This window comes from Elephantulus edwardii, unplaced genomic scaffold (assembly GCF_000299155.1).
Source record: "Elephantulus edwardii isolate Elephantulus edwardi_28Jun2011 unplaced genomic scaffold, EleEdw1.0 scaffold00045, whole genome shotgun sequence".
NCBI classification, from domain to species: domain Eukaryota; kingdom Metazoa; phylum Chordata; class Mammalia; order Macroscelidea; family Macroscelididae; genus Elephantulus; species Elephantulus edwardii.
The window spans coordinates 5,792,144-5,819,624 of NW_006399795.1; the positions used below are offsets into that span (position 1 = coordinate 5,792,144).

The window sequence follows — 27,481 nt, forward strand, 5'->3', positions numbered from 1 at the left end:
GTCCAAGTATAAGTTTCGCATTAGAACGATCAAGTGTTCTGGGATTCCCATTCTTCTCAGAGTCAGCCATAGTTTGTTATGATCCACACAGTCAAATGCTTTGCATAGTCAGTGAAACACAGATAGACATTCCTCTGGTATTCCCTGCTTTCTCCTCCACTAGCAGTTGAATATTTAGAAGGATGAGGGACTTTCTGTGGATGTTTCAAGCATTCGTTTATTCCTCCATTGGGCAAACCCTTAAGGCACTCACAGTGTGCCTAACCCTAGGGACCTGCTGAGATGGCAGTTAAGGAGTAACACATGACTTCCTCCACTTTTGCCTCCATAGCTCTTTGCCTGTATCTTGGTGTTACGATCTTGTCATTTTGTATGTGTTGTTGCCTTACAACCACAATCAGTTTGCAAGTTTCCGGGAAGTAGGTTCTAGGACTCACTGTGTGTTTGATGCTCAGTAGGTGATTGTGAATAGTGCATGTAAGGGATTGGCTGGCAAACAGGTGAAGATACCCGGTGCCTCCTCCTCAGGTGAAGATACCCGGTGCCTCCTCCTTTTTAAAAAATTTTTATATTTTGGAAGCAGGAGTGGCATCTACTTCCTAAACAACATGCCGCTGTAAACTCTATGATCTTTGATAAATGTTGATATTTCAAGAAAGGCTTCATAGGGTTGCTATGAGTCATGCTCAACTCAACTCGAAGGCAGTCAACAATAACAACATATTTATATGACTTAATTTATTATCTGGAACATAATACTCTCTTAGTCAACATAAAACTGAATGGAACTGAGATTTACTGTTGGATTGGTTCTCTATAGTGACAACTGATGGCAAGTTGGAGGGTTTTGTCTTTTAAAGCTAGCTTTTTTTATTTCTGAAGTTGTGCCATAAATTTTTGCTTTGTGCCAACAATCTTTTGCCACACTTGCAACAGATTATCTGTATAGCTGGCTATCAGCAAACCAGGCCAAAGGGGTGCACTGTGGTGGTTCAAACTTGCTGTTGTTACTGATAAATTCTTGCTTCAGCTCATCTATAGTAATCTTGTCCTCCAAGTCCCAAATTGTGATGCTGGGGCCTGTGGCAGCACAGAGCCAGTAGTGATTGGGACAGAAGCATAGGGCAGTGATGTTGTCCCCACTATTTAGAATACAGAAGTACGTGCCTTCATTGAGGTGTTGCAGCATGGTCTGGCCATCCTTGCCTCCAGAAGCACAGAAGGATCCAGCCAGAGAGATAGTCACAGTGCGGAGACAGTCTTGTGGCTGTTGTAGTTGGTTTTCAACTTACAGTTAGTCAGGTTCAAAACCTTGACCAACTTGTCCCAATCATAGGAGATGATGATGAGGTTACTGTTATTGCATAAAAAGCAGATACAGGACACCCATGCCAAGTGGACATCCTGGACAGTATTCTTGGAGACACCCAGAGTATTCCACAGCTTGATTGTTTTATCTCTGGACCCTGAGATAATCTGCTGGTTATCAGTGGAGGAGACCACACTCAGCCCATTGTTTGTATGGCCTACAAATCAGCTTGTGGTGCTGCCCCTGGTGAGATCCCACCTGCATAGCATTCCATTCCAGGAACTACAGAAGGCAAGTTAGTCATTAGAAGTGATTACCACATCACTAGCAAACACAATGGGAGTCACCACACAAAAGGATGTCATAGCTGATTTTATCCCTGGTAGGTGCCCACATGGTGGTGGTCTTATCTTACAAAGCTGACCTAGGGAGTGGTAGTGCTCTGGGTCACCCAGCCATTGTGACCTTTGAAGGTGCCACAAAAGGTCACCTGCACACTCACGTCTACAGAGGATACAGGGCCATCACAGCAATGAGGATGGTATTGGACAGCTCAGAGTCACCAGAGGCCAACAGTTGTTTTTTGAGTTAATATTTTAGGAGCTATGTTTCAAAGCTTAACCACACAGAGATTGTTTTTAGTGTCAGAGACTCACTCTATCTGTTGCTACTTCTTTTTTATCTAATGAGTTTGTACTCAGAAATAAAGTGAGTATATGTGTCATGTCATTGCTACCAAGCATTCCTTGGAGTTGAAAAGGACATACGAAGTAGGAGAAGTTGATTTGATATGTCTGATCCTAAAGAGAATGTATAGATAAACCAGATTCTGCAGTTATATATACTGAAAAAGTACTGTCAAAGGCTTATTTTAAAAGCACCTGTATTTCAGGAAGCTCTGGTGGCCTAGTTGCAAGGAGCTGCACTGAATCCCAGAGGTATGCGGTTTGAATGCACCAACTGCTCTGCTGGAGAAGGAAGAGCAATCTCCTCCTGTACCAGTCAGATTTGATTTGATGGTATACACACAAAAAATAATTTAAAAAAATGAAAATTTCAAACACTTAAATTTTTTTTTCCCGTTCAAATTACTGAACTTGAAATGATGAAGAAATGTTAAAATGAAAGAGTATCATCTAGTGTGCCTGTAGGGACAACAGCATAACAGTGGGGGGCAACCTGACTGATTTTTAATCTTGACTCCATTAACTGTAGACAAAACATGGTGAACATCTTTACATGCCTCAATTTATTCATCTGTGAAGGTTGCTAATAAATCCTATTCCCTATGATTAATTGAGGGGAGTGCCAGTAGCCTAGTGGTAAGAAGTTGTGCTGCAGTCCCAGAGATAGGCAGTTCGAATTCACAAGCTGATCTACAGGAGAAGGATGGACACTCTCACCCTAAGCAGTTTTTTGCTGTTGATTGCCTTATAGTCGAGCGCGACTCATAGTGACCCTGTGAACAAAAGGCTTGAAGCCCCTCTACAACTATCAACATTTATTAAAGTTCATAGAGTTTCTAGAGGTTTGTTATTTAAAAAGTGGATGCCACTCATCTGGAAACCCACTGGATGATCACTGTGAATCAGTTCTGCCTCTGTGGGACACAACAACAGCATGATTAAGTATGAGTGCATGGAATGTGCCAAATACTGTGTAGGTTTTGGTTATTCTTATTTTTAATCCTGTCATTAAAGTATTCTTCATTAAACCTTTCCTAGAACAGCTGAAAGTGGAGGATGCTTGGGCTGAGTGCATATTACAATACTGACTAAAATGATTATGAATCTTGATTATGAATCCATCTGTCCCTTTCTCAGTTCTTCTTTTAAGATAACATGTATAAGGCTTGGTTTGTACTGAATTGTCTTCAATTTTTACTTTTTTATTAAATTAACCAAGTTTATGTTTATTTTAGCTACATGAAAGTGGTTATGATGCCGGCAAAGCCTTGCAGCGCCTAGTGAAGAAGCCTGTGCCCAAGCTGATCGAAAAGTGCTGGACTGAGGATGAGGTGGTGAGTACCAGTAGCATGGGCCTTGTTTTCTGGGTGATTGAGATACTTGCTTCACAGTGTGTGAAGCAGAGGTCCTTCAGAAGGGTCAGCTATGGTATCATGGACTGCCCACCACACTTAACAGCACAGACAGATAGCCTTTAAGCCTTATAATTATACAGACTTGATTTTAGCTTAAGTTTTATAACTGACAGGAAAATTACCTCTGTTTTTCATGGAAAGACAGGAAAAATCGATGGTTACTCTTAATAAGCTATTTTAGTTTGTTGATTTATGTTGAAAGCTGGGTTTTGGTGCCTCAACTGTACACACATAAAAACATAAAAAAATCTGTTGACATATAACCTAGAGTACAGCTAGTAACTTATTTCTATTTTGAGGACTGGCAAGACCCCTAACCTATTGATGGATTGATGAAACAAATATACTTAATTTTAAGTAGCCATTCTATTCTTATGGCCTATTGAAGGAGATGGAAATGGAGGGAGAAGTGTGCCAACAAACATGTCTTTCTAAACCTGCAGATTCATATACCAGCAGGCATCCTTCAAAAAGTAGCATTTCCATCTTGTGACTTTTAAGATGTATCACTGTAAAAGCCTTCCAAGTTTCTTAGGCCTTCACAGATACAGTCTACAGTATTCAATAGGCATTTTAACCACTTGGGATTTGCCCTTCAGGTTGAATGAAATAAAAAAATGAAAGCTGGAATTGATTCACATACTGATTATAGCTTCTTACCTGCACTTTGAAAAATATGTAGGAAGCAGTTTAAAGTGGTTAGAATGTTTTCATGATTCCATTTTCTTTTATTTATTCAACAGTACTTATTGAAAGCCTCAATTGTTATACTGGGTGCCATATTGAGAAGAACACAAAATCCTCCTCTCGTGAATATTATATGTTAAGAGGAGAGGCCGTCCCTAAGTTTATCTATGTTAGGTGGGACTAGTACATGCACTGAGGAAAGCTAGAGTAATAAGGAGGAGGTAAAATGTGTGCGTGATTGTTTTATGTAAAGGAGTCAGGGAAGATCTGGTAAGTAACATTTAAGCAGAGACCTCAGTGAAATATGGAGATGCGCAATTTAGCTGTCAGAGAAGAGAATTTTAGGTCCAATTGTGTAAGTCTCCTTGGCTTGTTTAGGAAATGACTGCAGTATGTCTAAAGCACAGTGAACAAATGGAGTGGTAAGAGACGTGGATAGTGGGCAGGAAAGAGGTAGATAAAATGCAGTTTCATAGATCCCTCATCAAGGATGTGTTATTTGCTTGCCATGAGCACATTCCAGTTAGTGTGTAACTCATACTGGAGGAATCATTGTGACTGCTGAACTGAGAGGAGATTATGAGGACTGTTGCGGTAGCTTGAGACAGACCAGTGATTGAGTAGTAAGTTACAGTGGCACTGGTTGTTGTTGTTGTTGTTATGTGCCGTTGAGTCGTTTGCAACTCATAGTGACCCTATGTACAACAGCCCTAAACCCTGCTCTATCCTGTGCCAATCGCACTGCCTCTGAAACACCCATCCCAATTACCCCAGTTCACTGAATCAGTCCACCTCATAGAGGGTCTTCCCCTCCTGCGCCGTCCCTCCACCCTACCGAGCATGATGTCCCTCTCCAAGGACCTGTCCCTCCTTACATCATGTCTAAAGTATGTCAGACGAAGCCCCAGAATCCTTGCCTCCAAGGAGTAGCCTGGTTTAACCCTCTCCAGGATGAATCTGTTTGTTTTCTTGGCAGTCCATGGTACATTCAATACTTTTCTCCAGCACCACAGCTCAAAGGCATCAATTCTCCTTCTATCCTCCCTAGTCATTGTCCAACTCTCTGATGCATAACAAGTGATTCCAAAGACCACGGCCTGTATCAGGCACACCTTAGTCTCCAGAGAGACACCGTTGCTCTTGAGTACTTTAGAGAGGTCCCTAACAGCAGACTTTCCCATCGCAGTACGTTTTTTGATTTCCTGGCTGCTGGTGCCAAGAGTGTTGACCATGGAGCCGAGTGAAATAATAATGTTATTGTTATGTGCCATCAAGTCACCTTCAACTCATAATGACCATATGCATATTAGCTCTGAAAGCTGCCCTATCCTGAGTGAATGGCTTTGTCACCAACAGACCTAATTCCATTGCTTCAGTCACTGAGTCAGTCCATCTCATCTTGGGTTGTTGTCTCCTGTGTTGATCCTCCACCCTTCCAAGCATAATGTCCTTCTTTAAGGACCGAAGTATGTGAAACAGAGCCCCAAAATCTTGCCTATGGGGAGCAGCCTGTTTTCACTCTCTCCAGAACAGACCTGTTCTCCTGACAGTCCATGGTATATTAGTGCTCTTCTGCAGTACCACAACTCAAAGGCATTGATCCTTCTTCTGTCATCCTTAGTTATTGTCCAGCTCTCTGATGCATAGCAAGTAGTTGTGAAGACCATGACCTGGATCTTAGTCTCCAGACTGGTATCATTGCTCTTGAGTATACTCTAGAGAAGTCCCTGACAGCAGACTTTTCCAATGTAATTTGCCTTTTAATTTATTGACTGATGGTGCCAAGTGTGTTGATCATGGAACCAAGCAAGCTGAAGGTATCAACAGTCTCAGTTTTTTTCTCTGTCCATCATGAAGTTGCTAATAGGCCCAGTGGTCAGAATCTTTGTTTTCTTGATGTTGAGCTTCAGTCCATATTGAAGTCTACAGTCCTTGACCTTCTGCAGCAAATGCCTCATGTCTTCTTCAGTTTCATCAAGCAAGGTTGTGTCATCTGCATAACACAGGTTGTTGATGAGTCTTCCTCCAATCCTGATGCCACATTGCTCCTCATAAAGTCCAGCTTCCTGAATGATCTATTCTTCATATAGATTGGAGATAGGATCTTGAATAAAATTTGATGGTAATGCTAATATAATTTGCTCATGGAATTACTGTGAATGGTGAGAGGTGATACACAATAGCAGGATTAATGAGAAAAAGCTATCTGGTTACAGAAATGGGCTAAAACAGGACTTGAAGGTTTGGGCCTAGTTGAAAAGTCCTTTTTTAAGGTCTTAATATTACCAGATTTATGATTATAGCTATTGTGATGATAGTGTAGCTGTTTTGAAATGAAAACTTACATGATTAGTAAAGAGATGAAAATGGCATTAAACAATATTTTTATTGTTCAGACAATAGCCAAAGTGGAAATATTAAACTCAGTTCTTTTGAACAGTCATATTAGTTTGATTTCTTACTGTAAATTTATTTGTGCAAGAAGATAAGAATTTACACAGATAAAATGAAAAAAGGAAGGATTTAATGTGTGCATGTACATTTACCCAGACTTTCCATTATTTTGTTGAGTCTTGGGCCCATCACTATGATTCAGCTCATTGTGTGGGTTAACTCCTTTTTTATTTGAGTATACAGTTGCTTCTAGTCTTTTCTTGTTTAGGTTTTGACCATAATAATTTATTTCCTCTGTCTCCATTTCATTTTGATGCGTATCTTCCACAGAAACAGAGCCAATAGGTTGTATCTATTTTGTTGGTATTTTTTGGTGGTGTTAAGTTGATTCTAACTCACAGCAATCCTCCGTACGACAGAACAAAATACTGCATAATCCTGCTGACTGTTGTTCTGCTCAAGCTCAGTAGTTCAGCCCCTATGTCAATTTGCCTCATCAAGGATCTTCCGCATGTTCTCCCCGCCTTACTTTAGCATGGCTGATGTCTTTCTCCAGGGACTACTCTCTCCTGATCACATACCCAAAGTATGTGCGAAAAAGTATCTTGATCCTCACTTACAAGGAACATTCTGGCTATGCTTTTTCAAGATAGATTTGTTTGTTCTTCTGGCAGCCCAGATGTGTATTCACTATTCTTGGAATATTGGAATATTAACCCTAACCCAAAGTAATACAATAATTTGAAAATCCCAGTTCTTTTTTAGTCTTTTGTATACATTGCCTAGCTTTTGAATGTTTAAGAAGTGATTAAAAATACCATTTTATGGGTTAGGTCCACCTTCATCCCTGTGTTAGGGTTGATTTTCTAGAGAAACAAAACCCTCTGTTCAGTTTCCAAACCCATAAATGGGTTTTTTTGTTTGTTTTTTTAATGTATTTTTTAATTGTTGCACGTTTTCTCATCCTGCTTTCTCCTTCCCCAGCATTCCCCCACAGTGTATCCTTTGTTCCAGATTGTGGTGATACTAAAACTGTACATGTTTATGGGAGGAGACTGCCTGTCTTTCTCTCCATGGAGCAGCTGGTGGATTAGAACTGCTGACCTTTTAGTTGCGGCTTGACGTGTTATGCACTATATGCTACCAAGACGTTCTTTCTTTGTGTATGTGAGAAGATTTATCTCATGAAAATGACTCATGCCTTTATAGAGGCTGACAAGTCTCAGGTGACAGGTCAGACATCAGGCTAGAGTCATCTCCTGGCTCATGTAGCTTGAGGGACTGATGAACCCAAGATCAGCAGCTAGTGTGGCAAAATTCTGGCTCCAGGTCAAATAACCAGAGCTGAGCTGATGGTGAGCCAGAAGCAGGATCCCGATGGAGAAAAAGTAAGAGATGTCTGTATATATTCATTGCAGGGCACACCTGAGGGAATTACTTTTCAGCTAATTGGTTCTCATGGTGAATTTCACCATGGAAGTGATCACATTGTGTAAAGTCTCATCTAGGAAAGTATTTTATAGCTCTCATCAGGGAAATAATGGCATCATGTTATAACAAAGCAGAGAATTATAGCTAGTCAACCAGATACACAACTTTAACCTTGACAGTTCTCCATGATGTCTTCATTTTTTAATACTTCAAAGAGGTTTTTCCTAGCAGATTTTCCTATTGCTACATATTTTATTTTTGTATTGCTGCTCCCATGAGTGTTGATTGCAGATTCAAGAAAAACGGAAGTCGTTGACACCTTCAAGTTTTCTGTTTATCATGATGTTGTTTATTGGTCCAGTTGTAAGAAATTTTGTTTTCTATATGTTAAGGTGTTAATCCACACTGTAATTGATACCTTTGGTCTTCCTCAGTAAGTGCTTCCACCAGTCATCTGTCAATGTCTCATACTGATGGTTTGATGTGGCTGTGATGCTGGAAGCTCTGCTACTAGTATTTCAAATACTAGTGGGATCACAAATAGTGGACATGTTTCAGTGTTATACTTCCAGATAAGGCAGAATGGAGGAAGGACTTGGTGAGCTACATGTTTAAACTAAATAAAATGACCATTGAAAACCTTTTGCATTACAGCTGGAACTTATCTGGTTAATGCCAGAAGACGAGCCCATCAAGTTGGAAAGCACTCAAAATAGGACTAGGGAGGAGTGGCTTTCTCAAAGTAGAATCAAACTTCATGACACAAATGAAGTAAAACTTTCAAGACCTTCATTTGCTTATGTAGCATGACTCAAAACAAGACAAGACAGTGGCAGATATCCGTTAATGTTGAATGTATGAGGTATAAATCTAGAAAAATTGAGAGCTGTAAAAAAATGAAATATTTCAAGATAGATATTATTGGCATACAAAACTAAAAGAGGTTTAAATTGGGTTGTTGGATTTTTTTTGTTTTGTTTTGGTGTTTTTGTCAAACATTCTTCTAAGTGGTATAGCACTGGTACAGAGGTAAATCGTGGTTGCTGTGATGACACTGATGTGCCAAATGCGATAATGGTTACCCATGGTAGATAGTGTTTGTTGGAGCTTCCCGATTAAAACAAGCTTGTAAGCAGGAGTGGCATCCACTTCCAAAATGGCTTGCCTCCAGAAACCCTATGAACTCGGAGAAAAGATGAAAGTTATACAAGTGTTCAGGTGTTTTGTTCATAGGGTCACTATGAGTCATCTGTGACTCAACAACACTTAACAACAACAACATCCTAGGCATTAGTGAACTGAAATGGACTAGTATTAGTCATTTTAAATTCTACAGTCATTATGGATTACTATGCCAAAAATGGCAATCTTGCCAAAACAAAACTGAAGAAGACCTGAAGCATTTGCTGCAGAAGGTCAAGGACTGTAGTCTTCAGTGTGGATTGAAGCTTAACATCAAGAAGACAAAGGTTCTGATGACCACAATTGGCAGCACCATGCTAGATGGAGAAGAGATTGAGGTTGTTAACCATTACAGCTTGCTCGGCTCCACAATCTACACTCTTAACAACAGCGGTCAGGAAATTAAAAGACAAATTGCAGGGGAGCTCTGGTGGCCTAGTGGCAAGGAGCTGCAACTACAATCCCAGAGGCGCACGGTTCTAATCCACCAGATGCTCTGCCGGGGAAGGAGGGACAGTCTCCTCTTGTACCAGTCAGATCTGATTTGACGGTACACGCACACAAAAATCCTGATCCAGACCATGGTCTTTGTAATTACATGTTATATATCAGTGAGTTGCACAGTGACTAAGAATGACAGAAGAATAATTAGTGTTTTTGAGTTGGTGCTGGAGGAGCATCTTGAGCATATCATGGACTGTGAGACGAACAAATAGATCTGTCATGGAGAGGGGAAAACCAAGTTTCTCCTTGGAAGCAAGGATTTTGAAGCTCTGTCTCACATACTTTAGGTAAGTGGCCAGGAGGGACTCGTCTTTTGAGAAGGACATCATTCTTGGAAGGGTGGAAGAGCATAGGAATTGCTTTAAAAAGCATAGGAGAGGAAGACCCCAAATGAGATGAATTGACATGATAACTAGGAAAATGAGATTAAGTGTGTCAGAGTCATACTGGCTCAGGATAGGGCAGAGTTCAGAGCTGTTGTACATAGGGTATGATTTGTAGGCAACTCAGTATCACACATCAACAAAAACATGTGAAAGATAACAAATTGAATAGGACTGGCAGTGAATTCATAATGAAAAAAATGTTTCAAGATGCATTCTGAAAGTACAGTGTTGTCAATGATAAGATAACATCTATCCACATACAATTAAGACAACCTGTTAATATTATTATTTGGATTTAATCACAAATTCTGAAGCCAACAATGAAAACATTGAAGAGTTTTACCAACTTCTCCAGTCTGAAGTTGCGCATATATACTATTAAATACATTGGTAATTACTTGTGATTGAAATGAACATGTTGGAAACAAAAGAGAACAATTGATATTTGAGAGATATGACCTTGGCAATAGAAATTATGTTGAAGACTACCTGATGAACATAAGTAAATATGTTGTTGTTTGTGCCATAGAGTTAAAACTCTCCATCAGGTTTGTAATGATTGTATAATGCACTGGAAAAGACTGCTCATCTCTTCCCTACAAAGCAGCAGGTGGAGTTCAACCCAATGCCTTCATGTTGGCAGCACAAATCCTTACCACTAAGTCACCAGGGCTCAAGAATATATAAAGATAAATTGACCCTGAGATTTTGCAGCCTGGAAGATGTGGTATTTTTAAGGCAATTCTGTAGGCTGATAACTGAGGTAACAGTTGATATTACAATCTTTTTTCAAGGAAAAAAAATCAAGAACTTCTTTTTAATAAAATTTTAATTTTATACTGGTTTACTTAAAAGTTAGTATACATTGTTTTTCACATCGTATCTTTCCCATTTCCTTAATCTACCCGTCTTTCCACCCATAAAATTATGTGACCCTTGATCGTGCTAATGAGAAACCTATACTTGGACCAAGAAGAGGCAGTCGTCAGAACAGAGCAAGGAAACACTGCATGGTTCAAAATTGGGAAGGGCGTATGCCAGGGATGTGTCCTGTCTCCATACCTTTTCAACTTGTATGCAGAACAGATTATCTGGGGGGCTGGGCTCTATGAGGAGAAATGTGGGGTCAAGATTGGTGGAAGATCTGTCAGCAATCTGCGATATGCAGATGACACAACCCTGCTTGCTGGAAGTGGGGAGGACCTGAAGTACTTGCTACAGAGGGTCAAGGACTGCAGCCTCCAGTATGGATTGAGTCTCAATGTCAAGAAGACAAAGATTCTCACCACTGAGCCAATTGGCAGCATTAGGATGGATTGATGGTGAAGAGATTGAGATTGTTCACAGCTTTAGTTTGCTTGGCTCCACAGTCAACAGTCTTGGCACCAGCAGCCAGGAAATTAAAAGGCGCATTGCCATGGGAAAGTCTGCTGTTAGGGACCTCTCCAAAGTACTGAAGAGCAGTGGGGTCTCTGGAGACTAAGGTGTGTCTGATACAGGCCATGGTCTTTGCTATCACTTGTTATGCATCAGAGAGTTGGACAATAACTAGGGAGGATAGCAGGAGAATTGATGCCTTTGAGCTGTGGTGCTGAAGAAGAGTATTGAGGGTACCATGAACTGCTAGGAAAACCAACAGATTTGTCCTGGAAAGGGTCAAACTGGGTGGCTCCTTGGAGGCAAGGATTCTGAGGCTCTGTCTAACATACTTTGGACATGTTGTAAGAAGGGACCAGTCCTTGGAGAGGGACATCATGCTTGGTAAGGTGGAGGGACAGCACAGGAGGGGAAGGCCCTCTATAAGGTGGATTGATTCAGTGAAGGGGGTAATCGGGATGGGTTTATCGGAGACGGTGCAATTGGCACAGAACAGAGCAGAGTTTAGGGCTGTTGTACATCGAGTCATATGCATTACAAGCGACTCGACCGCACATAACAACAACAGCATGATTAACATCCCCCTTCCCTTCCTCACCTCTCTGCTTCCACTCTTCCCTCCTTGGATCCTCATACACATTTTATAATAATTATGGTCTTATACAGTATTTGTCCTTATGGGTCTGAGTTAGTTCGCTTAACATAATGCTCTTCATTCCCTCCCAAATTGGGTAGTGATTTACAAAATTGTTGCTCCTGCATGCTGCATAATATTCTATCGTATGAGTGTAACATAATTTCTCAATCCATTCAAAGAACTTTTATTAAACAAACCAAATCCAAGAATATTACTAGTAATTGGTTCCCACACAACCAAGTCATCATTTCTGGAAGAGAAGGAACTTTAGTTTCAGGCACATGACTAAATTTTGGCCATGTTCTAGTCTAAGTTTTCTACCATCACCTGTGGCACAGGGCTCAGCTTGAGGACTTCTACCTAAACTTAGAGTAGGTAGGTACTTCTTATCCCCTATATTTCAGGATAGTTGAGTTAGTACGGATCTTAAGCCTAGTCTGGTTTTCCACACTGCTACCATCAGCTCATAGCAGCATCACCTTGAAACAGCCCTTTCTGGGGTTTAGGAGGTGCATCTGTACGGGAAGGTTGGGGTCTTTCAATCACCATGCCTGGCTCAGGATCACAGCATTGTGCCCATAGACGTGCCACCCCGTGCAGTGGTTGATGACTATGATCACCTCCTGGTCACCTGCCAGCTTCTCCCTCTTGGCCCACTGCCACCTTGGGGAATAGGGTATTTCAGTCTTGAGTCTTTAGAGTAGACCAGCTGGCTGGAAACTTCAGGATTTCAGTGCTCCATTCTTAAGGCAGAATTCCTTCCGTTTAGAAAACTTTGAGGGAGCTCTGTGGACTAGCCTGTTGTACTGCTAACCTAACAGCTGAGCCTCTCTGATGGTTCAAATCCACCAGTAGCTTCTTGGGGGAAAGATGAGCAATCTCTTCTTGTATAATTTATAGTTTGAAACCCAGGCCAGCAGGATCATGAAACCTCAAATGTTTGCTCTCGAGCTTTTTACCTATTGTATGAGTCCCTCTCACATGCTCATAGGTCATCTCTTTGACATAAATTCAACTACTTGTAGACTGTAGTCACATTAATAGCACCTTTGTTTAACCAAACACTGGGCATCAGCCCCTAGCTGAATGAATACATAAAGTTAAGCAGTGTAGGTCCCTATCTCCTTTCCTTGCCTACCCTTCCTTATGCCTTAGCGTTCTTACCTTGCTTTTCCTCCCTTTTCAATTATGACTCTCTTCTTTCTTTATTTCTCCTTTCATTTTGTTCCTTCTGGATTTTCTAAAGCAAAGTTGTTTCTTCTTGTTGAAAAGAAAGGTAATTTGTTTTTTCTGCGCCACTTGCTTTTATCATGAAAAATACTGACTATGCATCCCATCGATACTGGCCAGGAATTTTTAAGCACCTGAACACGTTAGAAAGCTTGGCTTTATTTTGAAAAACAAAATATATCACTTCAGAATGCTCAATATTTCTTGTACACAATAATAATAGTTCTTAGACCTTAAGTGCACTGCCATCGAGTCAGAACTGACGCATAGCTGATCCTCCACTGGGTGTCAGAGGCTGTGGATTTCCAGGGAGGAGATGGCCCATCTTTCTCCTGAGGAGCCACTGGTAGCTTAGAATCACCAGAGGGCTTAGCCTTCAGGTTTGCATCATAATTCCCTATGGATTTCACCACATGAAACTTTGTTGGTTCAGGCTCATTTTTATTATGTTTGCTTCTTGTTTTAGTTTAAGTTTTAAAAAATGTTTTAATAGTTACCCAGATTTGTCAGTGCTTCAGAATTAAAATGTTTCCTTGTTTAAAAAGAATTGAAGTTTACTTTCTAAAACCATAAAAGAGACTGAGAATGGTTGTATAATTGATTGATAAGCTGAAGAAAGTTTCCAGTGGATGCATCCATGTCAAATCTTTGGATAGATATGCAGCAAGCTTTAGCTGTGGATAAAACACAAAAACACCTGTGCATATGCCTCCAGCTCCCTTCTGTGGAATTTACCACATTTTCTTAGCCCAGAAACCATGAAAATAAGCAAAAACAAGTGGGACCCAGGGAAATCAGTTAATAGCCCTGTCTTTTCTTTCTTCCCCCATCCCCCCACCCCAGTCTTCTGTATATTTTGAACAGTCCAGATATTTTTAAGCTTTATTGCTGCTGGTATATTAATTCATCTCAGTACTCAATGTCTGTCTCTGATCACACTCCCCCCCCCCTTTTTTGCTTTCATATGAATACGTTGGCAGAATGAACCCTTGATAATGGGACTCGTTAGCTGGGTCATGGATAGGCAAAGCCTGCGTACCTTCTGACTCCTTCAGGTCCCTGACCTGTGATCAGACCACTTTTCCTGCCAGTCTAGACCTTAATAGAACCATTCTTCAAGGCTAAACTTGATGTCATATTTCATCATTTACTTGCCTTTTTTTAAAATTTGTATTGTATTATTTTTATGTGTACCATCAAATCAGATCTGACTGGTACAGGAGGAGATTGCCCCCTCCTTCTCCAGCAGAGCATCTGGTGGATTTGAACCCCATACCTCTGGGATTGCAGTGCAGCGTCTTGCCACTTAGGCCACCAGAGCTCCCTTATACTTGCCTTTTTTATGCTGGCTTTGTGACATGATTGTTACCTGGGTTGGTTTGTGTTTGGTTTTACTTGTTTACCTCATTGTCTCTATTTTTTTAGTTTATTATTTTGATAAACGTATTAAATGTGAAGATAGTTCCTGTCTCTAGTAGGGATTTGAAGAATATTGATGACTCTTTATTCAGTTATACTTTTAAAAGTTTATTTACTATGAGTAATTTAGCATTTAAAATTTTTAAGAGTTAATAATTTACTGCATCAGCAGTAAAAAGAAAATCCTTTCTGTGCTCTCAAAGCTGACCTCCCAAGTTACTAGATGCTACTAATAATAGTAATTTATTGTCCAAGCTCTAATAATCTGTAAATAGGTGTACTATTTCTTATTGAAGTTGCCTGAGGCTGAAATACTTTAAATCTTATAGAAGCCAAGTTTATGTCAATTTCTGTCAAATTCTAGACCATAAAATTGAGATGGACTCTGCTTTAATAGAGTGGTTGTGAGAATCACTTTAGTATTTCGCCCAGGAAGGCGATCAGGTTAAATAAATGAGGTCAGATCATTGCATTTCTGAGGAAATATTAGATAAATTCATGAAGCTTGTTAAATATAATTGTGTGGACAAGGATAGAGTCTTTGAGGTGTATGAGAGTTACAGTGATGGTTAACTCGTTTCACTTACATTATGCTAAATGTATTGTTCCTTTCCAGGAAGTCATCCAAGTTAGTATAACATCTGAAGGGAAAGAGGAGGAAATACAAATCAAAACTTTAAAAGAAAAGAAAGAAACCCAAGGTTATTAAGTTTTTAATTAAACATGATGAACACATTTAAATATAACACAAAGGCCTGAGGCTGAACTGCACCTAATCGAAACAGATTAAGTCACCCTTCTGTGCTTGGATAGTTATTAATTCTGTTTATTTATGCATGCAAGCTGAAGGTAGCATTTGCTGCTGTTGTGTTGTTGCTTATTGCAGTGGGATTCCATTGCTGCTTGCTGCTGTGCTCTTTATTAGCATTCAGCTGTTGATGATGGAAATACAGGGGATGCTAATTGAATTCTTTTTAACATTCAGGGCCTGCATTTTCCTTGTGGAGTCAGGGAATTTGGCTTGACTTCCAAGGTTCTGGGATTGGGTGCTTCACTGAGTTGTATATTTCACCCTTTGCTTCTCATCCACTTGGACATATGTTGCTTTTGAAATTTTTTTTCATATTGAATTAGCTTTCAGCAAAAATTAAAGTGTTGCACAGAGTGAAGATTTTGTTGCTTCCAGGATTACTGCAGATTATTTCCATTTCATCCTGGGTAACTTTAGCTTTTATCTTGAAAGCAAACTTAAATTCACAGGAATCAAATGGGAGCCAACTGATAGCTGACCCTTCATTGGGTTTCTGAGTATGTATGTCACCCGAGAAGAAATTGTGCCTTTCTTTGCTTCTCCCAAATCTTGAAGTATACCAACTTTGAAGTATTTTATCACAGTTTTAATATAATTCATTGTTGTGAGCAATTTTGATACAAATTAACATCTAAAATTTTTATCCAGAGAGAGTTCATCTTTGATAGTGATAAACTTTAATTGGCAATGTACATAAATTTACAAGCTTATAAATTTTAAAACATCTAAACCTTACTTCATTTTAAAGTGTCATTTATCATAAATATAAATGAAAATCCTTCTTCCCAAATTTACATAACATAGTAAACTAATTTTCTGAATAATTTTTTTAAATAAAATTTTTATTTTATACTGGGTTACTTACAAAATTTGTACATTGTTGTTCACACCGGATCTTTCTCATTTTCTTTCCCCACTCCTCCCTCAGCCCATCAAATTGTGTGACCCTGTGATTACTCCTGTGCCCATCCTCACCCCTCTGTTCCTCTCCTCTCCCACCCTTGGATCCTCATAGACGTTTAACTGGTTATCTTTCTTTTGTTTTTAATTTTTTTTAATTTTATTATTTTTGTGTGTGTGTACCGTCAAATCAGATCTGACTGGTACAGGAGGAGATTGTCCCTCCTTCTCCAGTAGAGCATTTGGTGGATTCAAACCATTTACCTCTGGGATTGCAGTGTAACTTCTTGCCACTAGGCCACCAGACCTCCCCTAACTAGTTATCTTTCTATTTCTACAATAATAGTCATATATTGTATTTGTCCTTATGGGACTGAGTTAGTTCACTTAGCATAATGCTCTTCAGTCCCTCCCAAGTTAGGTAGTGATTTTCAAAATCATTGCTCCTCAGTGCTGTGTACTATCCCATCGTGTGACTGGACCATAATTTCTCAGTCCATTTGATTGTGGTTGGACATTTGGGGCTATTCCCATGTTCTTGCCATGGTGAATAACTACTATAAAAACATTGGTGTACAGGTCTCCGTTTGTTTCTCAGTTCTCATTTCCTTGGGGTATATTCCAAGCCGTGGAGTATTCATAGGGAATTTCTATGTTCAGCTTTCTGAGGAAACACCAAATTGCCTTTCTGAGTGGTTGTACCATTTTACTATCCCACCAACAGTGTATAAGAGTTCCTACCTCTCCACATCTTCTCCAACATTTATTACTTGCTGTCCTGTTAAACTTTGCATCTGCTATAGATGATAGAAGGAGAATTGATGCTTTTGAGCTGTGGTACTGGAGAATAATATTGAATATACCATGGACTGCTAGGAAAACAAACAAGTTCATCCTGGAGAGTGTGAAAGTAGGCTGGAGGCAAGGATTCTGAAGCTCTGTCTGACATACTTTGGGCATCATACTTGAGAGGGTGGAAGGACAGAGCAAGAGAAGACCCTCGATGGGATGGATTGACTCCATGACTCGGGCAATGGGGGTAAGTGTGTCAGAGACAATACGACTGACTCAGGATAGAGCAGAGTTCAGAGGTTTTATACATAGGGTTGCTATGAGTCACAAGCATAACAACACATAACAGCAACTGGGGTGAGATGGTATCTCATTGTGGTTCCAGAAAACTCATGATTGGCCAAGAAATTACTTACACAGAATATCCACAGCTGTCTTTCCCCAGCATCATTTTCAAATGCCTCTGTTATTCCTTTTGGTATATTGGTTTAAATTTAATAAACAAAAACCAAACCCGTTGTTTTCATTGTTCACTCTTCTTAAATAGTGGCTAAAATACAGTGAATTTTATCTACAGTTTGTATGGTAGCAGTAGAAAATGGAATTTACAGCAAAATCAAAGTTAAGGTCTTATAGCAGCAGGATGTGACAAGTTGTGGAGGTGGCAGCAGAGAAGGGACTAATAATAAAGGGAAGTGTCCACAGTCACAGTTATTATCACATGGAATTTTAAGGTGCCTATTATATTGGTCTTTAACTTTTACATTTTATCTCTTTACTATAAGGGAAGGCCCAATTGAATGGTATTAGTTTTAGTAATGGTAAAATGTACATAGTTGGTCATTTTATGCAGTCATTCAAAGAAAAATTATAGCAGAAGGATTCTGTAAACTTTAATATGAATCCACTCATTTTCTTCTTATTTTTAGAAATTGGATGTGAGGTTTTCCTACTTTTAGAACATTATTATAAATAATAATGTATTTATAATCAGTAAAGGAACTGGTAAAACTCACCACTAACATACCATCACAGAAATATTACTATTTACTGGTTTCTTGCTTCCTTCAGGTCTTTGTTCCTGTATACTTATGATTTGATCTTACTCTAGGTGTACCCATGAAAATGGAATTCATGTTTAAACTCTCACTTTCTAAAGGAGTTTTGAAATTCACTTAGAAACATTACTATTAGCCTTTCAATACTTGACATTTTGTATTTAATGCAAAATATAATAAAGATGTAAGAAAAAAACATGCTGGGAAAGTTAGCAAAAGAGAGGAAGACCCTCAAAAAGATGATTTGAAATGGTGACTGCAACAATGGGCTTGAGCAAGAGGAGGTTGTGACAATGGCTCTGAATAGGGCACATCTGTTCATACAGTCGCTGTGCGTTGTGGATGACCCAAAGGTACCTGATAACAACAAGTATTTTAAATTGATTGTAAGTAGATTTTTATCCTTTCTGACTACCCTTTCCAATTTTAACCTAAATTGATAATATTCCTGTGAACAACTTCATTCTTAGATATTTAAGTAGAGAAAGGAATATAAACGTTTAAATGCTTATATCTTATTTTAAAAAATATTGCTCTCACCCTATTTTATGTATTCTTCTTCTGTTGAAAAGCAATCACTATTACAAAAAAAAATATAGAGTTAGATGAAATTGATCTAATGTTTTGAATTTTAATGAAATTAAATTATTTTCCCTATGATTAAATCCCATCAGTTTTTGAGCCAGACCTTTGTTTAAAGAAGTTGGTACTGTAGATGGAGTAGACTTCAGTGTTGAATTCTTTCAGAAATGAGACAGCAAATTAAAAATCAATTATATGTACAAAGAAATTGGTGTAAAGCAATCAATTTTGCCAATTAGTTTGCAAAAAGATTTTACTGTTTGACAAGCTGTAAAGAGAAATATATTTTAAAATCCTCAGTAAATGAGATAGAACAAGCATTGGGATGGGAAAGATATTTCAAAAATTCATTTCAGTATTTCATGTCAGTAAACATTGCCTCTGGGCTAAATCTTCAAATTCAGCTGTGACCTTGCTTCTTTTCTCACACATATATGGCTTTATTGCATTCTAGTCTTCCTCTTTAGGCTGTGGTCAAAGAAGTTGGCTTACTGTTTCTCTTTCTTTTATACGACGTTACTCTTTTTCATATTTCTTTAACCAGTAAGTTTTTTGTTTTGAGATAGGGGAGGTTTGGTTCATTTGGTTCATCTCTAAGCCCTGCTATAAAATAATGTTTTTTAAGGCATCAATAAAGTACTTGTATAATTTTTTGAGAATGAGAGAGAGTGAGTGAGTGTGTTTGTGTGTGTGTGTGTGTGGGGGTATATACACTTACATATGCATATTCAACTATGGAAAACAGAGGAGAGGGCCAATTTAATACAAGCATACCCTAAATTATTCTTTTCTGTTTGGGATAATGTTTTTAAATCAGTGCTTTTATGGGGAATTTTTCATTTTTGTTTGGGGAGCACTAAAGAGAATCTTCAACTTGGAAGATTAATAAACACTAGAACAGTTGGTTATTGAAATCATGTTTTCCATCTCATTTTCAAGGGCACGTGAAAAAATGGAGATGGCATACACTTTCAGCTACTCTATCATTTTTCTCTGTTCATTTAAAAAAAAATTAAAATAAGGCACAAAGGGGACTTGAGAGATTGCATTTGTTCTCCTGTAGACAAGTGGTTATTTTATAAATGAAGAGGATGAAAACCCTTTTTCTTTCAGTTTCTTAGCAACAGAGTTGGAGTCAATTTTAAAGTGGATGCTTGTGACATTTTATGTATAGCGACATTGGACCTTACATTTTCACAAGTAAGATGTATGAGCTTGCTAAGTAGGACTCAGGGTTAGACGAAGGAAAGAGGAGTTAAAAATGGAAACCTTAAATGAGAGGAAGGGTACTCCATAGAAGAGTGTGTCTTCTGCATACTTTCATTTTTAATCTAATGACTCTCTGATACAGAATTAATAAGGGCCTACATAGCTCCCAGATTGCTACATTCAGTAGAATGCTTATCTGATTTTTTAGTGTTACCTAGTTGTGTTTTGTCATTATTCTTCCTTTGACATTCTATATGCCATTAAATTACACTATGACCAATTTTTCAGCAAGTTGGTCTGCTATATTTTCCCTAAACACCTTTCTATAAGTGGATTCCAGTGTGCTTTTTCTATGTGTAAAGAGAAGTTACTGAGTCATTAGGAAGCTGGATATGTTTGGTGGTTTTATTGGAAGAGAAACAGAATAAACTTTGGAAGGTAGCCTCTCTAGCTTATCATGGAAGACCCCAGACTCTTTCTCTCCAGCTTTGTGGTTTTTGTTTTTTGTTGTTTTGTTGTGTGGGGTTTTTTTTGTGTGTGTTTTTTTGTTTTTGTTTTTTTCAGTTTGTCTGTTTTTAAAAGCTCTATGTTTCTTGGAATTAGTATTGGAGTTTGGTGGACAGCAAGACTGCCAATTTTTCACTGCTTTTTAAACATTAAGATAGGAATTCTTCATGCTGTTTGCTTTGTTACTTAGTTCTGATTTTAGAAGTCTGGATAAAATTCATTCATTACACAAATATTTATAGAACACTTAAATTCTGCCAAATGTTATTTAATGTGCTTGAGACCCAGTAGTGCACAAAAGCAATTATTGCTGCCCTCATAGAGCTTACATTCTAGTGGAAAAGAGAGATAATAAAGAATGAGATCATAAGTCCTGAAGAGAGAAAACAAAGGGATATGAATTAGAGATAAAGGGTATTGTATTTTTAATTAGAAAAGCCAAGAAATGTAATTTTTTAGTAAAGACTTTTTTTAAAAAAAAAAAAAAGGTAAAGGAGCAGTATCACCAAGTATTCAAACCTTGGAAAGGAACAAATGAAAAAGACTTGAGGTGGAAGCATGCCTGATTGCATGGCAGGGCAAAAGATGGGGACAGAATAGATTATGAAATCAGAAGGTCACAGGAGTTAAGCTTCTGCAGGAAGGATTGTGAACCAATGAGGCACTCAAATTTATTCTTTACTGAATTGTTACTGAATTAATGAGCAAGGCACCCAGCACTATTCAGTTTCCTCCTTTTGCAACACTATCTGAGAAAACATGATTGTGTTTTCAAGATTTCAATTACATGCCATTCTGAGTCATGGATTCCTCTAACTCCTGGACGGGCTCCATCTGAAAGCTTTTTGGTCTCATTGTAGACCATGTGTCCTTCTTCCTTCAGAGTCTAGTCTTTGATCCCTAAGTGGCATCATTGGTAGAATTATTACCTTCATTTTTCTCCCTATTTCTGATATTTCCAACAATCTGAAGAAGAAGAAGCTTTGGTGAATACATGCTTGCCTCTGTATCAGGCATTTACTGCTCTCTCCTTTACCACTATGTGCACTGTCCTTGTTTTAGGACAAAGAGACTTGCACACAGCTATCAAGAGATCAAATTAGGATTTGGAGTAAAATCATTGTGACTTTTTACATATTTTGAAAGACTCGGATAAGTAAGCAAGTAGAGCATAGTAATTAATGGTGGTGATGTGAAAACTTTGATTAGTAAAAGGTTTCTTCAAGAGCTCTGAAAAATTTTATTTCAAAATTATTTGCTTAAATGATTTTGTTTCAAAATGAGTTTTGAAAGTGATTTTCTCACTTTCAAACTCGTAGGATACTGATGCTTGTTAAAATAATCCTATACTAATATTCTCCATCGTGTCCCTTGCCACAATGTGTCACATTCCCAGCTGTGCCAGCAGGGCACTTAAAGAAAATCTGAAGGATGAGCCCCTTGAAGTATGTTTAGACAGTGTTCCTACAGATCTTTACTGTGAGTTCATTGTTGTGAGAGGAGCTCTTTTTCCCTCCTGGCTTGGCAGCAAGGAAAAAAACCTAGAAAGGAAAGGGCACTTCCCTACTATCCTCTGTTAGAGTAGCATATGCTCCTTTCTTTAAGCATTTCCTACCACACTCTGCTGGCCTAGTGGTAAGGAGTTACATTGGCAACCCAAAGGCACACAGCTTTAATCCGTTAGCTGCTTCTCAAAAGAAAAATGGGCAGTTGCTTTCTTTGCAAGTCTCTGAAAAATAGTTTTCAAAATATTTTTTCGTGCGCTCCAAACTGTGATTTTGATACTTGTCCAAGGAAGAGTCCTTCTGGAATGCTGTCTTCACAAAGGGCAGTAGGTTACGTTGCCACCTTTCCTCTTTGACTAATACTTGTTTGGTCCAAACCTGTTAGGATCATTCTCAATGTGTGGAGAATTAATGTTGTTACATTTGCTAAAATGTTAGTCTGTGTTCTAGCATTCCGAGTAGTGTTTTGTTATTTTTTTCTTTCTTCAGCACCTTGAATCATGAGAGACATTCAGACTTTCATGAAGTACTTTGAAACAAGGAATAACAGTTTCCTGATGAAGACCAGAGCATAGTCCAGGACTCTAGATTCCTTGAAGACAGATTGAATACATTTGTTTTAGGATCTACCCTGTAGTGTTGATATGGGTGTTTATAGATATCTTCATAACAGACTAAGAATGAGAGAAGAGACTATAATTAATCCTTGTATCCTCAGGGTATGATGCAGGACTGAGAATCAGAAGATATGTCTTGACTTGCTTGCATAGATGAAAACCTATTGCAAGTAGTTTCCTCCTCCACATCTTCAGATCATTTCAGGGGAGATACCCATTTATCTGGGCTTTTGAGCTGCTACAGTCAGGGGAGGCTTCTCCTTCCACTGCATAGAGCTTGTGTACTGCAAAATTAAACACTTCCCATTCTTCTTCCCAGTAACTTCTCTTGGAAGGAGCATCCAATCCTTTCCAGTTTTCTGTGGTTTTATTTTCTTCTTGTTACTAGTTAACATCAGTCAACTTTGACGTTGATGGCCTTAGCTATTGCCCTGCTGTGTACCATCTTTATGATCATTGGTATATTTGAGTTCATTGTTGCAACTATTTCTTATCTCTTTGGGGGGGGGCACCATAAACCAAAGCAGAACAATAAAAAAACTACCTCTCTCCCTCTCAGTATTGCCTAGTTTTTAGTTGGGATGTTTTGCTTTAAGAGAGACTGAGTAATGGTGAGACACAGAAATGAATTTGACTAAATATTTGATAATCATGATCCCAAGAGCATTAGAATGATGGCTAGTCTGAAAATCGTCTAGTACCCCGAGATACCCTGAATAACTACAGCTTTCCTGCTGTTGACCCAGTGCTGAGTGGGAAAGGACAAAAGGTAGAACAAGTTCTTTTCTCTCCTCTGGAACACTAACTGTTGAGGGAATGACTCAAAAAAGAGGAGATTTATAGGGAAAATAGACTTGAGAGTCAAAGGCCTAAACATTAGTCCTAGACTGACATCCAACTTATTTGTTGTTAGGTGCGATCAAGTCAAGTGTGACTCATAGCAACTCTTTAAATAACCGATCTGAACACTGCCCTGTCCTGTGCCATCCTTACAATCTCTGACACACTTACAGCCACTATATCAGCCTACCTGTTTGAGGGGTTTCCTCTTCTTCACCATCCCTCCACCTTTCCAAGCATGTTGTCTTTCTCCAAAGAATCACTTCTCCTCGCAACATGCCCAGAGTATGCAAGACAAAGCTTGTCTCCAAGGAGCACTATGGCTTCACCTTCTCCAAGACATATCTGTTTGGTTTTTTTGCCAGTCTATGGGATATTTCATATTCTCCACTAACACTACAACTCAGAGACATCATTTTTTTTTGCCTTTCGTTCTTATTCATTGCCCAGCTTGCAGATGAATAGTAAGTGATTGAAAAGGCAATTGTCTGAAACAGACTCACCTTATGCCTCAAAAATTACTGTTCTTCAGTGATTTGGTAAAGTCCCTGATAGCAGATGTTCCGAGGGCATTACATCTCTTCATTTCCTGACTGCTGGTACCAAGTGTTTTGATTGTGAACCCAGATAAAATGACGTTTTTGACAGTTTCAGTCTTTTCTCTACTTATTGTGATGTTGCCTATTGGTCCAGCGGTGAAAATTTTTGTTTTCTTGATGTTGAGATGCAATCCATATTGAAAGCTGCAGTGTTTGATCTTCTACAGCAAGTACTTCAAGTCCTCCTTACTTTCAGCAGGCAAGGTTGTGTTAACTGCATACTGAAGGTTATTGACGAGTCTTCCTCCCATCTGATGCCACATTCTTCTTCTTAGAGTCCAAATTCTTGAATCATTTGTTCTATACACAGATAGAATAGATAATGGAGAAAGAATGCATCCCTGATGTACAGCTTTCTTAATTTTAAACCATGTAGTGTTCCTTTGAAGGAAATGGCAAAAAATAAGGCTCCAGGTATAGATGGTATACCAATTGACATATTTCAGCTAACAGATGCTGCCTGGATGTGCTCACCAAGTTGCGCCAAGAAACCTGGAGAACATCCACTTGGCCAACTGACTGGAAGAGATCTATATTTGTTCCTATCCCAAAGAAAGGTGACCCATCAGAGTGTGGAAACTATAGAACAATCTCACTGATTTCATATGCAAGCAAGATTTTACTGAAGAATATCCAAAAACGACTGGAACAGCACATCAACAGAGAACTACCAGAAATCCAGGCTGGGTTTAGAAGGAGTCGTGGTACTAGGGATATTGTAGCTGATGTTAGATGGATCTTAGCTGAAAGCAGAGAATACCAGAGGAATGTCTATCTGTGTTTCATTGACTATGCAAAGGCACTTGACTGTGTGGATTATAACAAACTATGGCAGACTCTGAGAAGAATGGGAATCCCAGAACACTTGATCATGCTAATGCGAAACCTATACTTGGACCAGGAGGCAGTCGTCAGAACAGAGCAAAGGAACACTGCATGGTTCAAAACTGGGAAGGGCGTACGCCAGGGATGCATCCTATCTCCATACCTTTTCAGAACAGATTATATGCAGAACATACCTATATGCAGAACAGATTATCCGGGAGGCTGGGCTCTATGAGGAGAAATGTGGAGTCAAGATTGGTGGATGATTAATCAACAATCTGCGTTATGCAGATGACACAACCCTGCTTGCTGAAGCTGAGGAGGACCTGAAGCAGCTGCTGCAGAGGGTCAAGGACTGCAGCCTCCAATATGGATTGAGGCTCAATGTCAAGAAGACAAAGATTCTCACCACTGGACCAATTGGCAACATCAGGATGGATGGTGAAGACATTGAGATTGTTCACAGCTTTAGTTTGCTTGGCTCCACAGTCAACACTCTTGGCACCAGTAGCCAGGAAATTAAAAGGCACATTGCCATGGGAAAGTCTGCTGTTAGGGACCTCTCCAAAGCACTGAAGAGCAATGGTGTCTCTCTGGAGACTAAGGTGCGTTTGATACAGGCCATGGTCTTTGCAATCACTTGTTATGCATCAGAGAGTTGGACAATGACCAAAGAGGACAGAAGGAGACTTGATGCCTTTGAGCTGTGGTGCTGGAGAAGAGTATTGAGAATACCATGAACTGCTAGGAAAACAAACAGATTCATCCTGGAAAGGGTTAAACCGGGTGGCTCCTTGGAGGCAAGGATTCTGAGGCTCCGTCTAACATACTTTGGACATGTTGTGAGGAGAGACCAGTCCTGGAGAAGGACATCATGCTTGGGAGGGTGGAGGGACGGCGCAGGAGGGGAAGGCCCTCTATGAGGTGGATTGATTCAGTGACTGGGATAATTGGGATGGGAGTGTCAGAGACAGTGCGATTGGCACAGGGCAGAGCAGAATTTAGGGCTGTTGTACATAGGGTCGCTTTGAGTCCCAGGTGACTTGATGGCACATAACAACAACAGTGTTCCTTTGCTCTACCTGGTGTAAGTTTCACTTGAGCATAATTAAGTGTTCTGGAATTCTCTTTTTTCCTCAAAGTTAGCCATAATTTTTTATGATCTACACAGTCAGATGTCTTTGCATAGTCAATAAAGCACAGGCAGACATTCTTCTGGTACCCTTTGCTCTCAGCCAGGATCCACTGATCCATCTGACATTGGCAGTGATATTCACTGATGCCACAACTTCTGGATTCTACTTGAACTTCTGGAAGTTTCCTGTCTGTGTACTGTTTTAAATGTCTTTGAATTATCTTCAGTAGTATTTTACTTGCATGTGATATTAATGATATTGTTCAGTAATTTCTGCATTCTGTTGGGTCACTTTTCTTGGGAATGGGAGCAAATATGAATCTATTCCAATTGGTCAGCCAGATAGACGTCCTCCAAATTTTCTAGCATAGACTGATCTTCCCCCCGCCCCCCACCCCCGCATGCCTTCATTTTGGCTTGAACTTCTTTGTTCCTTATGATTGACTCTTGATCATCTGATGTTTCCTGAAGTATTTCAGTGTTAACCAGTTCTTTTTGGTTCAGTTACTCTGTATTTTCCCTCTATCATCTTTTTTCCCCTAGTTTTTCTTCAGCTTGAGAAATGCTAAGCTAGATTTTCCCTTTTTATTCTGTAATTCTAGATCTCTACATATTCTGTTACAAAAGTTTGCTTTGTCTTCTTTAACAGTCCTTTGAAATCTTCTGTTCAACTCTTTTATTTCACCATCTCTTCCCTTTGTTTAGGCTTCTCCATGCTCTAGGGTAATTTTCAGAAGCCAGCTTTTGTGGCTTCAAGGAAATTGAGGTCCCTTTAGATCTTTATTTTCTTCTTAGGGTGAAAGATAATGAAAGGAGAAGGAAGAAAGAAACGGCACCCTTTACAGTTTCTTGCTTTCGTGTTTGACAGGTAATCCATTATCTCATGACAGTCTCTGTTGTCTGCCCACTTCCATTCTTTCATTTCTCAGGTAAAATGAGCCAGATGATTTTTGGTTTGGAGTGGGTTTTTTTCAGTATTAGCGTATTTTTATTATCAACTTTTTTCCAGATATCTTATTTAACGTTAATAAATTTGAACATGCACAACTGCACTCCTCATACCAACTTCCTTATATTGCCTTGCAGCTGATTTTTAAATTTTTTTAGTCTAAATTTGCTTTTGTTGTGTACCATAGAGTTGGAACCAGCCCATAGCTAATCTAAATTTACTTTTCTAAGTGTTCTTATCAGTTGTTGTTGTCATTGTTGTGTGTTGTTGGGTTGGAAGCTACCCATAGCTGACCTTCCTGCAGATTTTCAAAGGCAGTAAATCACACAGGAGGAGAATGTTCAGCTTTCTCCCACAGAGCAACTAGTGTATTCAAACTGTGTGCCTTTGAGATGCAGCACAGCTTTTTGCCACTAGACAACCTTGACACAATAACTGGGGTAATAAGGGTAGGTATGTCAGAGACAGTGAGATTGGCTCAAGACAGAGCAGGAT

General features: G+C 39.2%; 1 protein-coding gene across 1 annotated transcript in view; it reads left to right on the plus strand.

Moving 5' to 3' along the window:
• Positions 1-27,481, plus strand: part of RERE (arginine-glutamic acid dipeptide (RE) repeats) — a 613,476-nt gene that overhangs the window by 465,865 nt on the left and 120,130 nt on the right. The window contains exon 11 of the mRNA XM_006885779.1: positions 3,231-3,329. Within this exon, the coding sequence (XP_006885841.1) occupies positions 3,231-3,329 (99 nt within the window). The remainder of the gene's footprint in view (positions 1-3,230; positions 3,330-27,481) is intronic.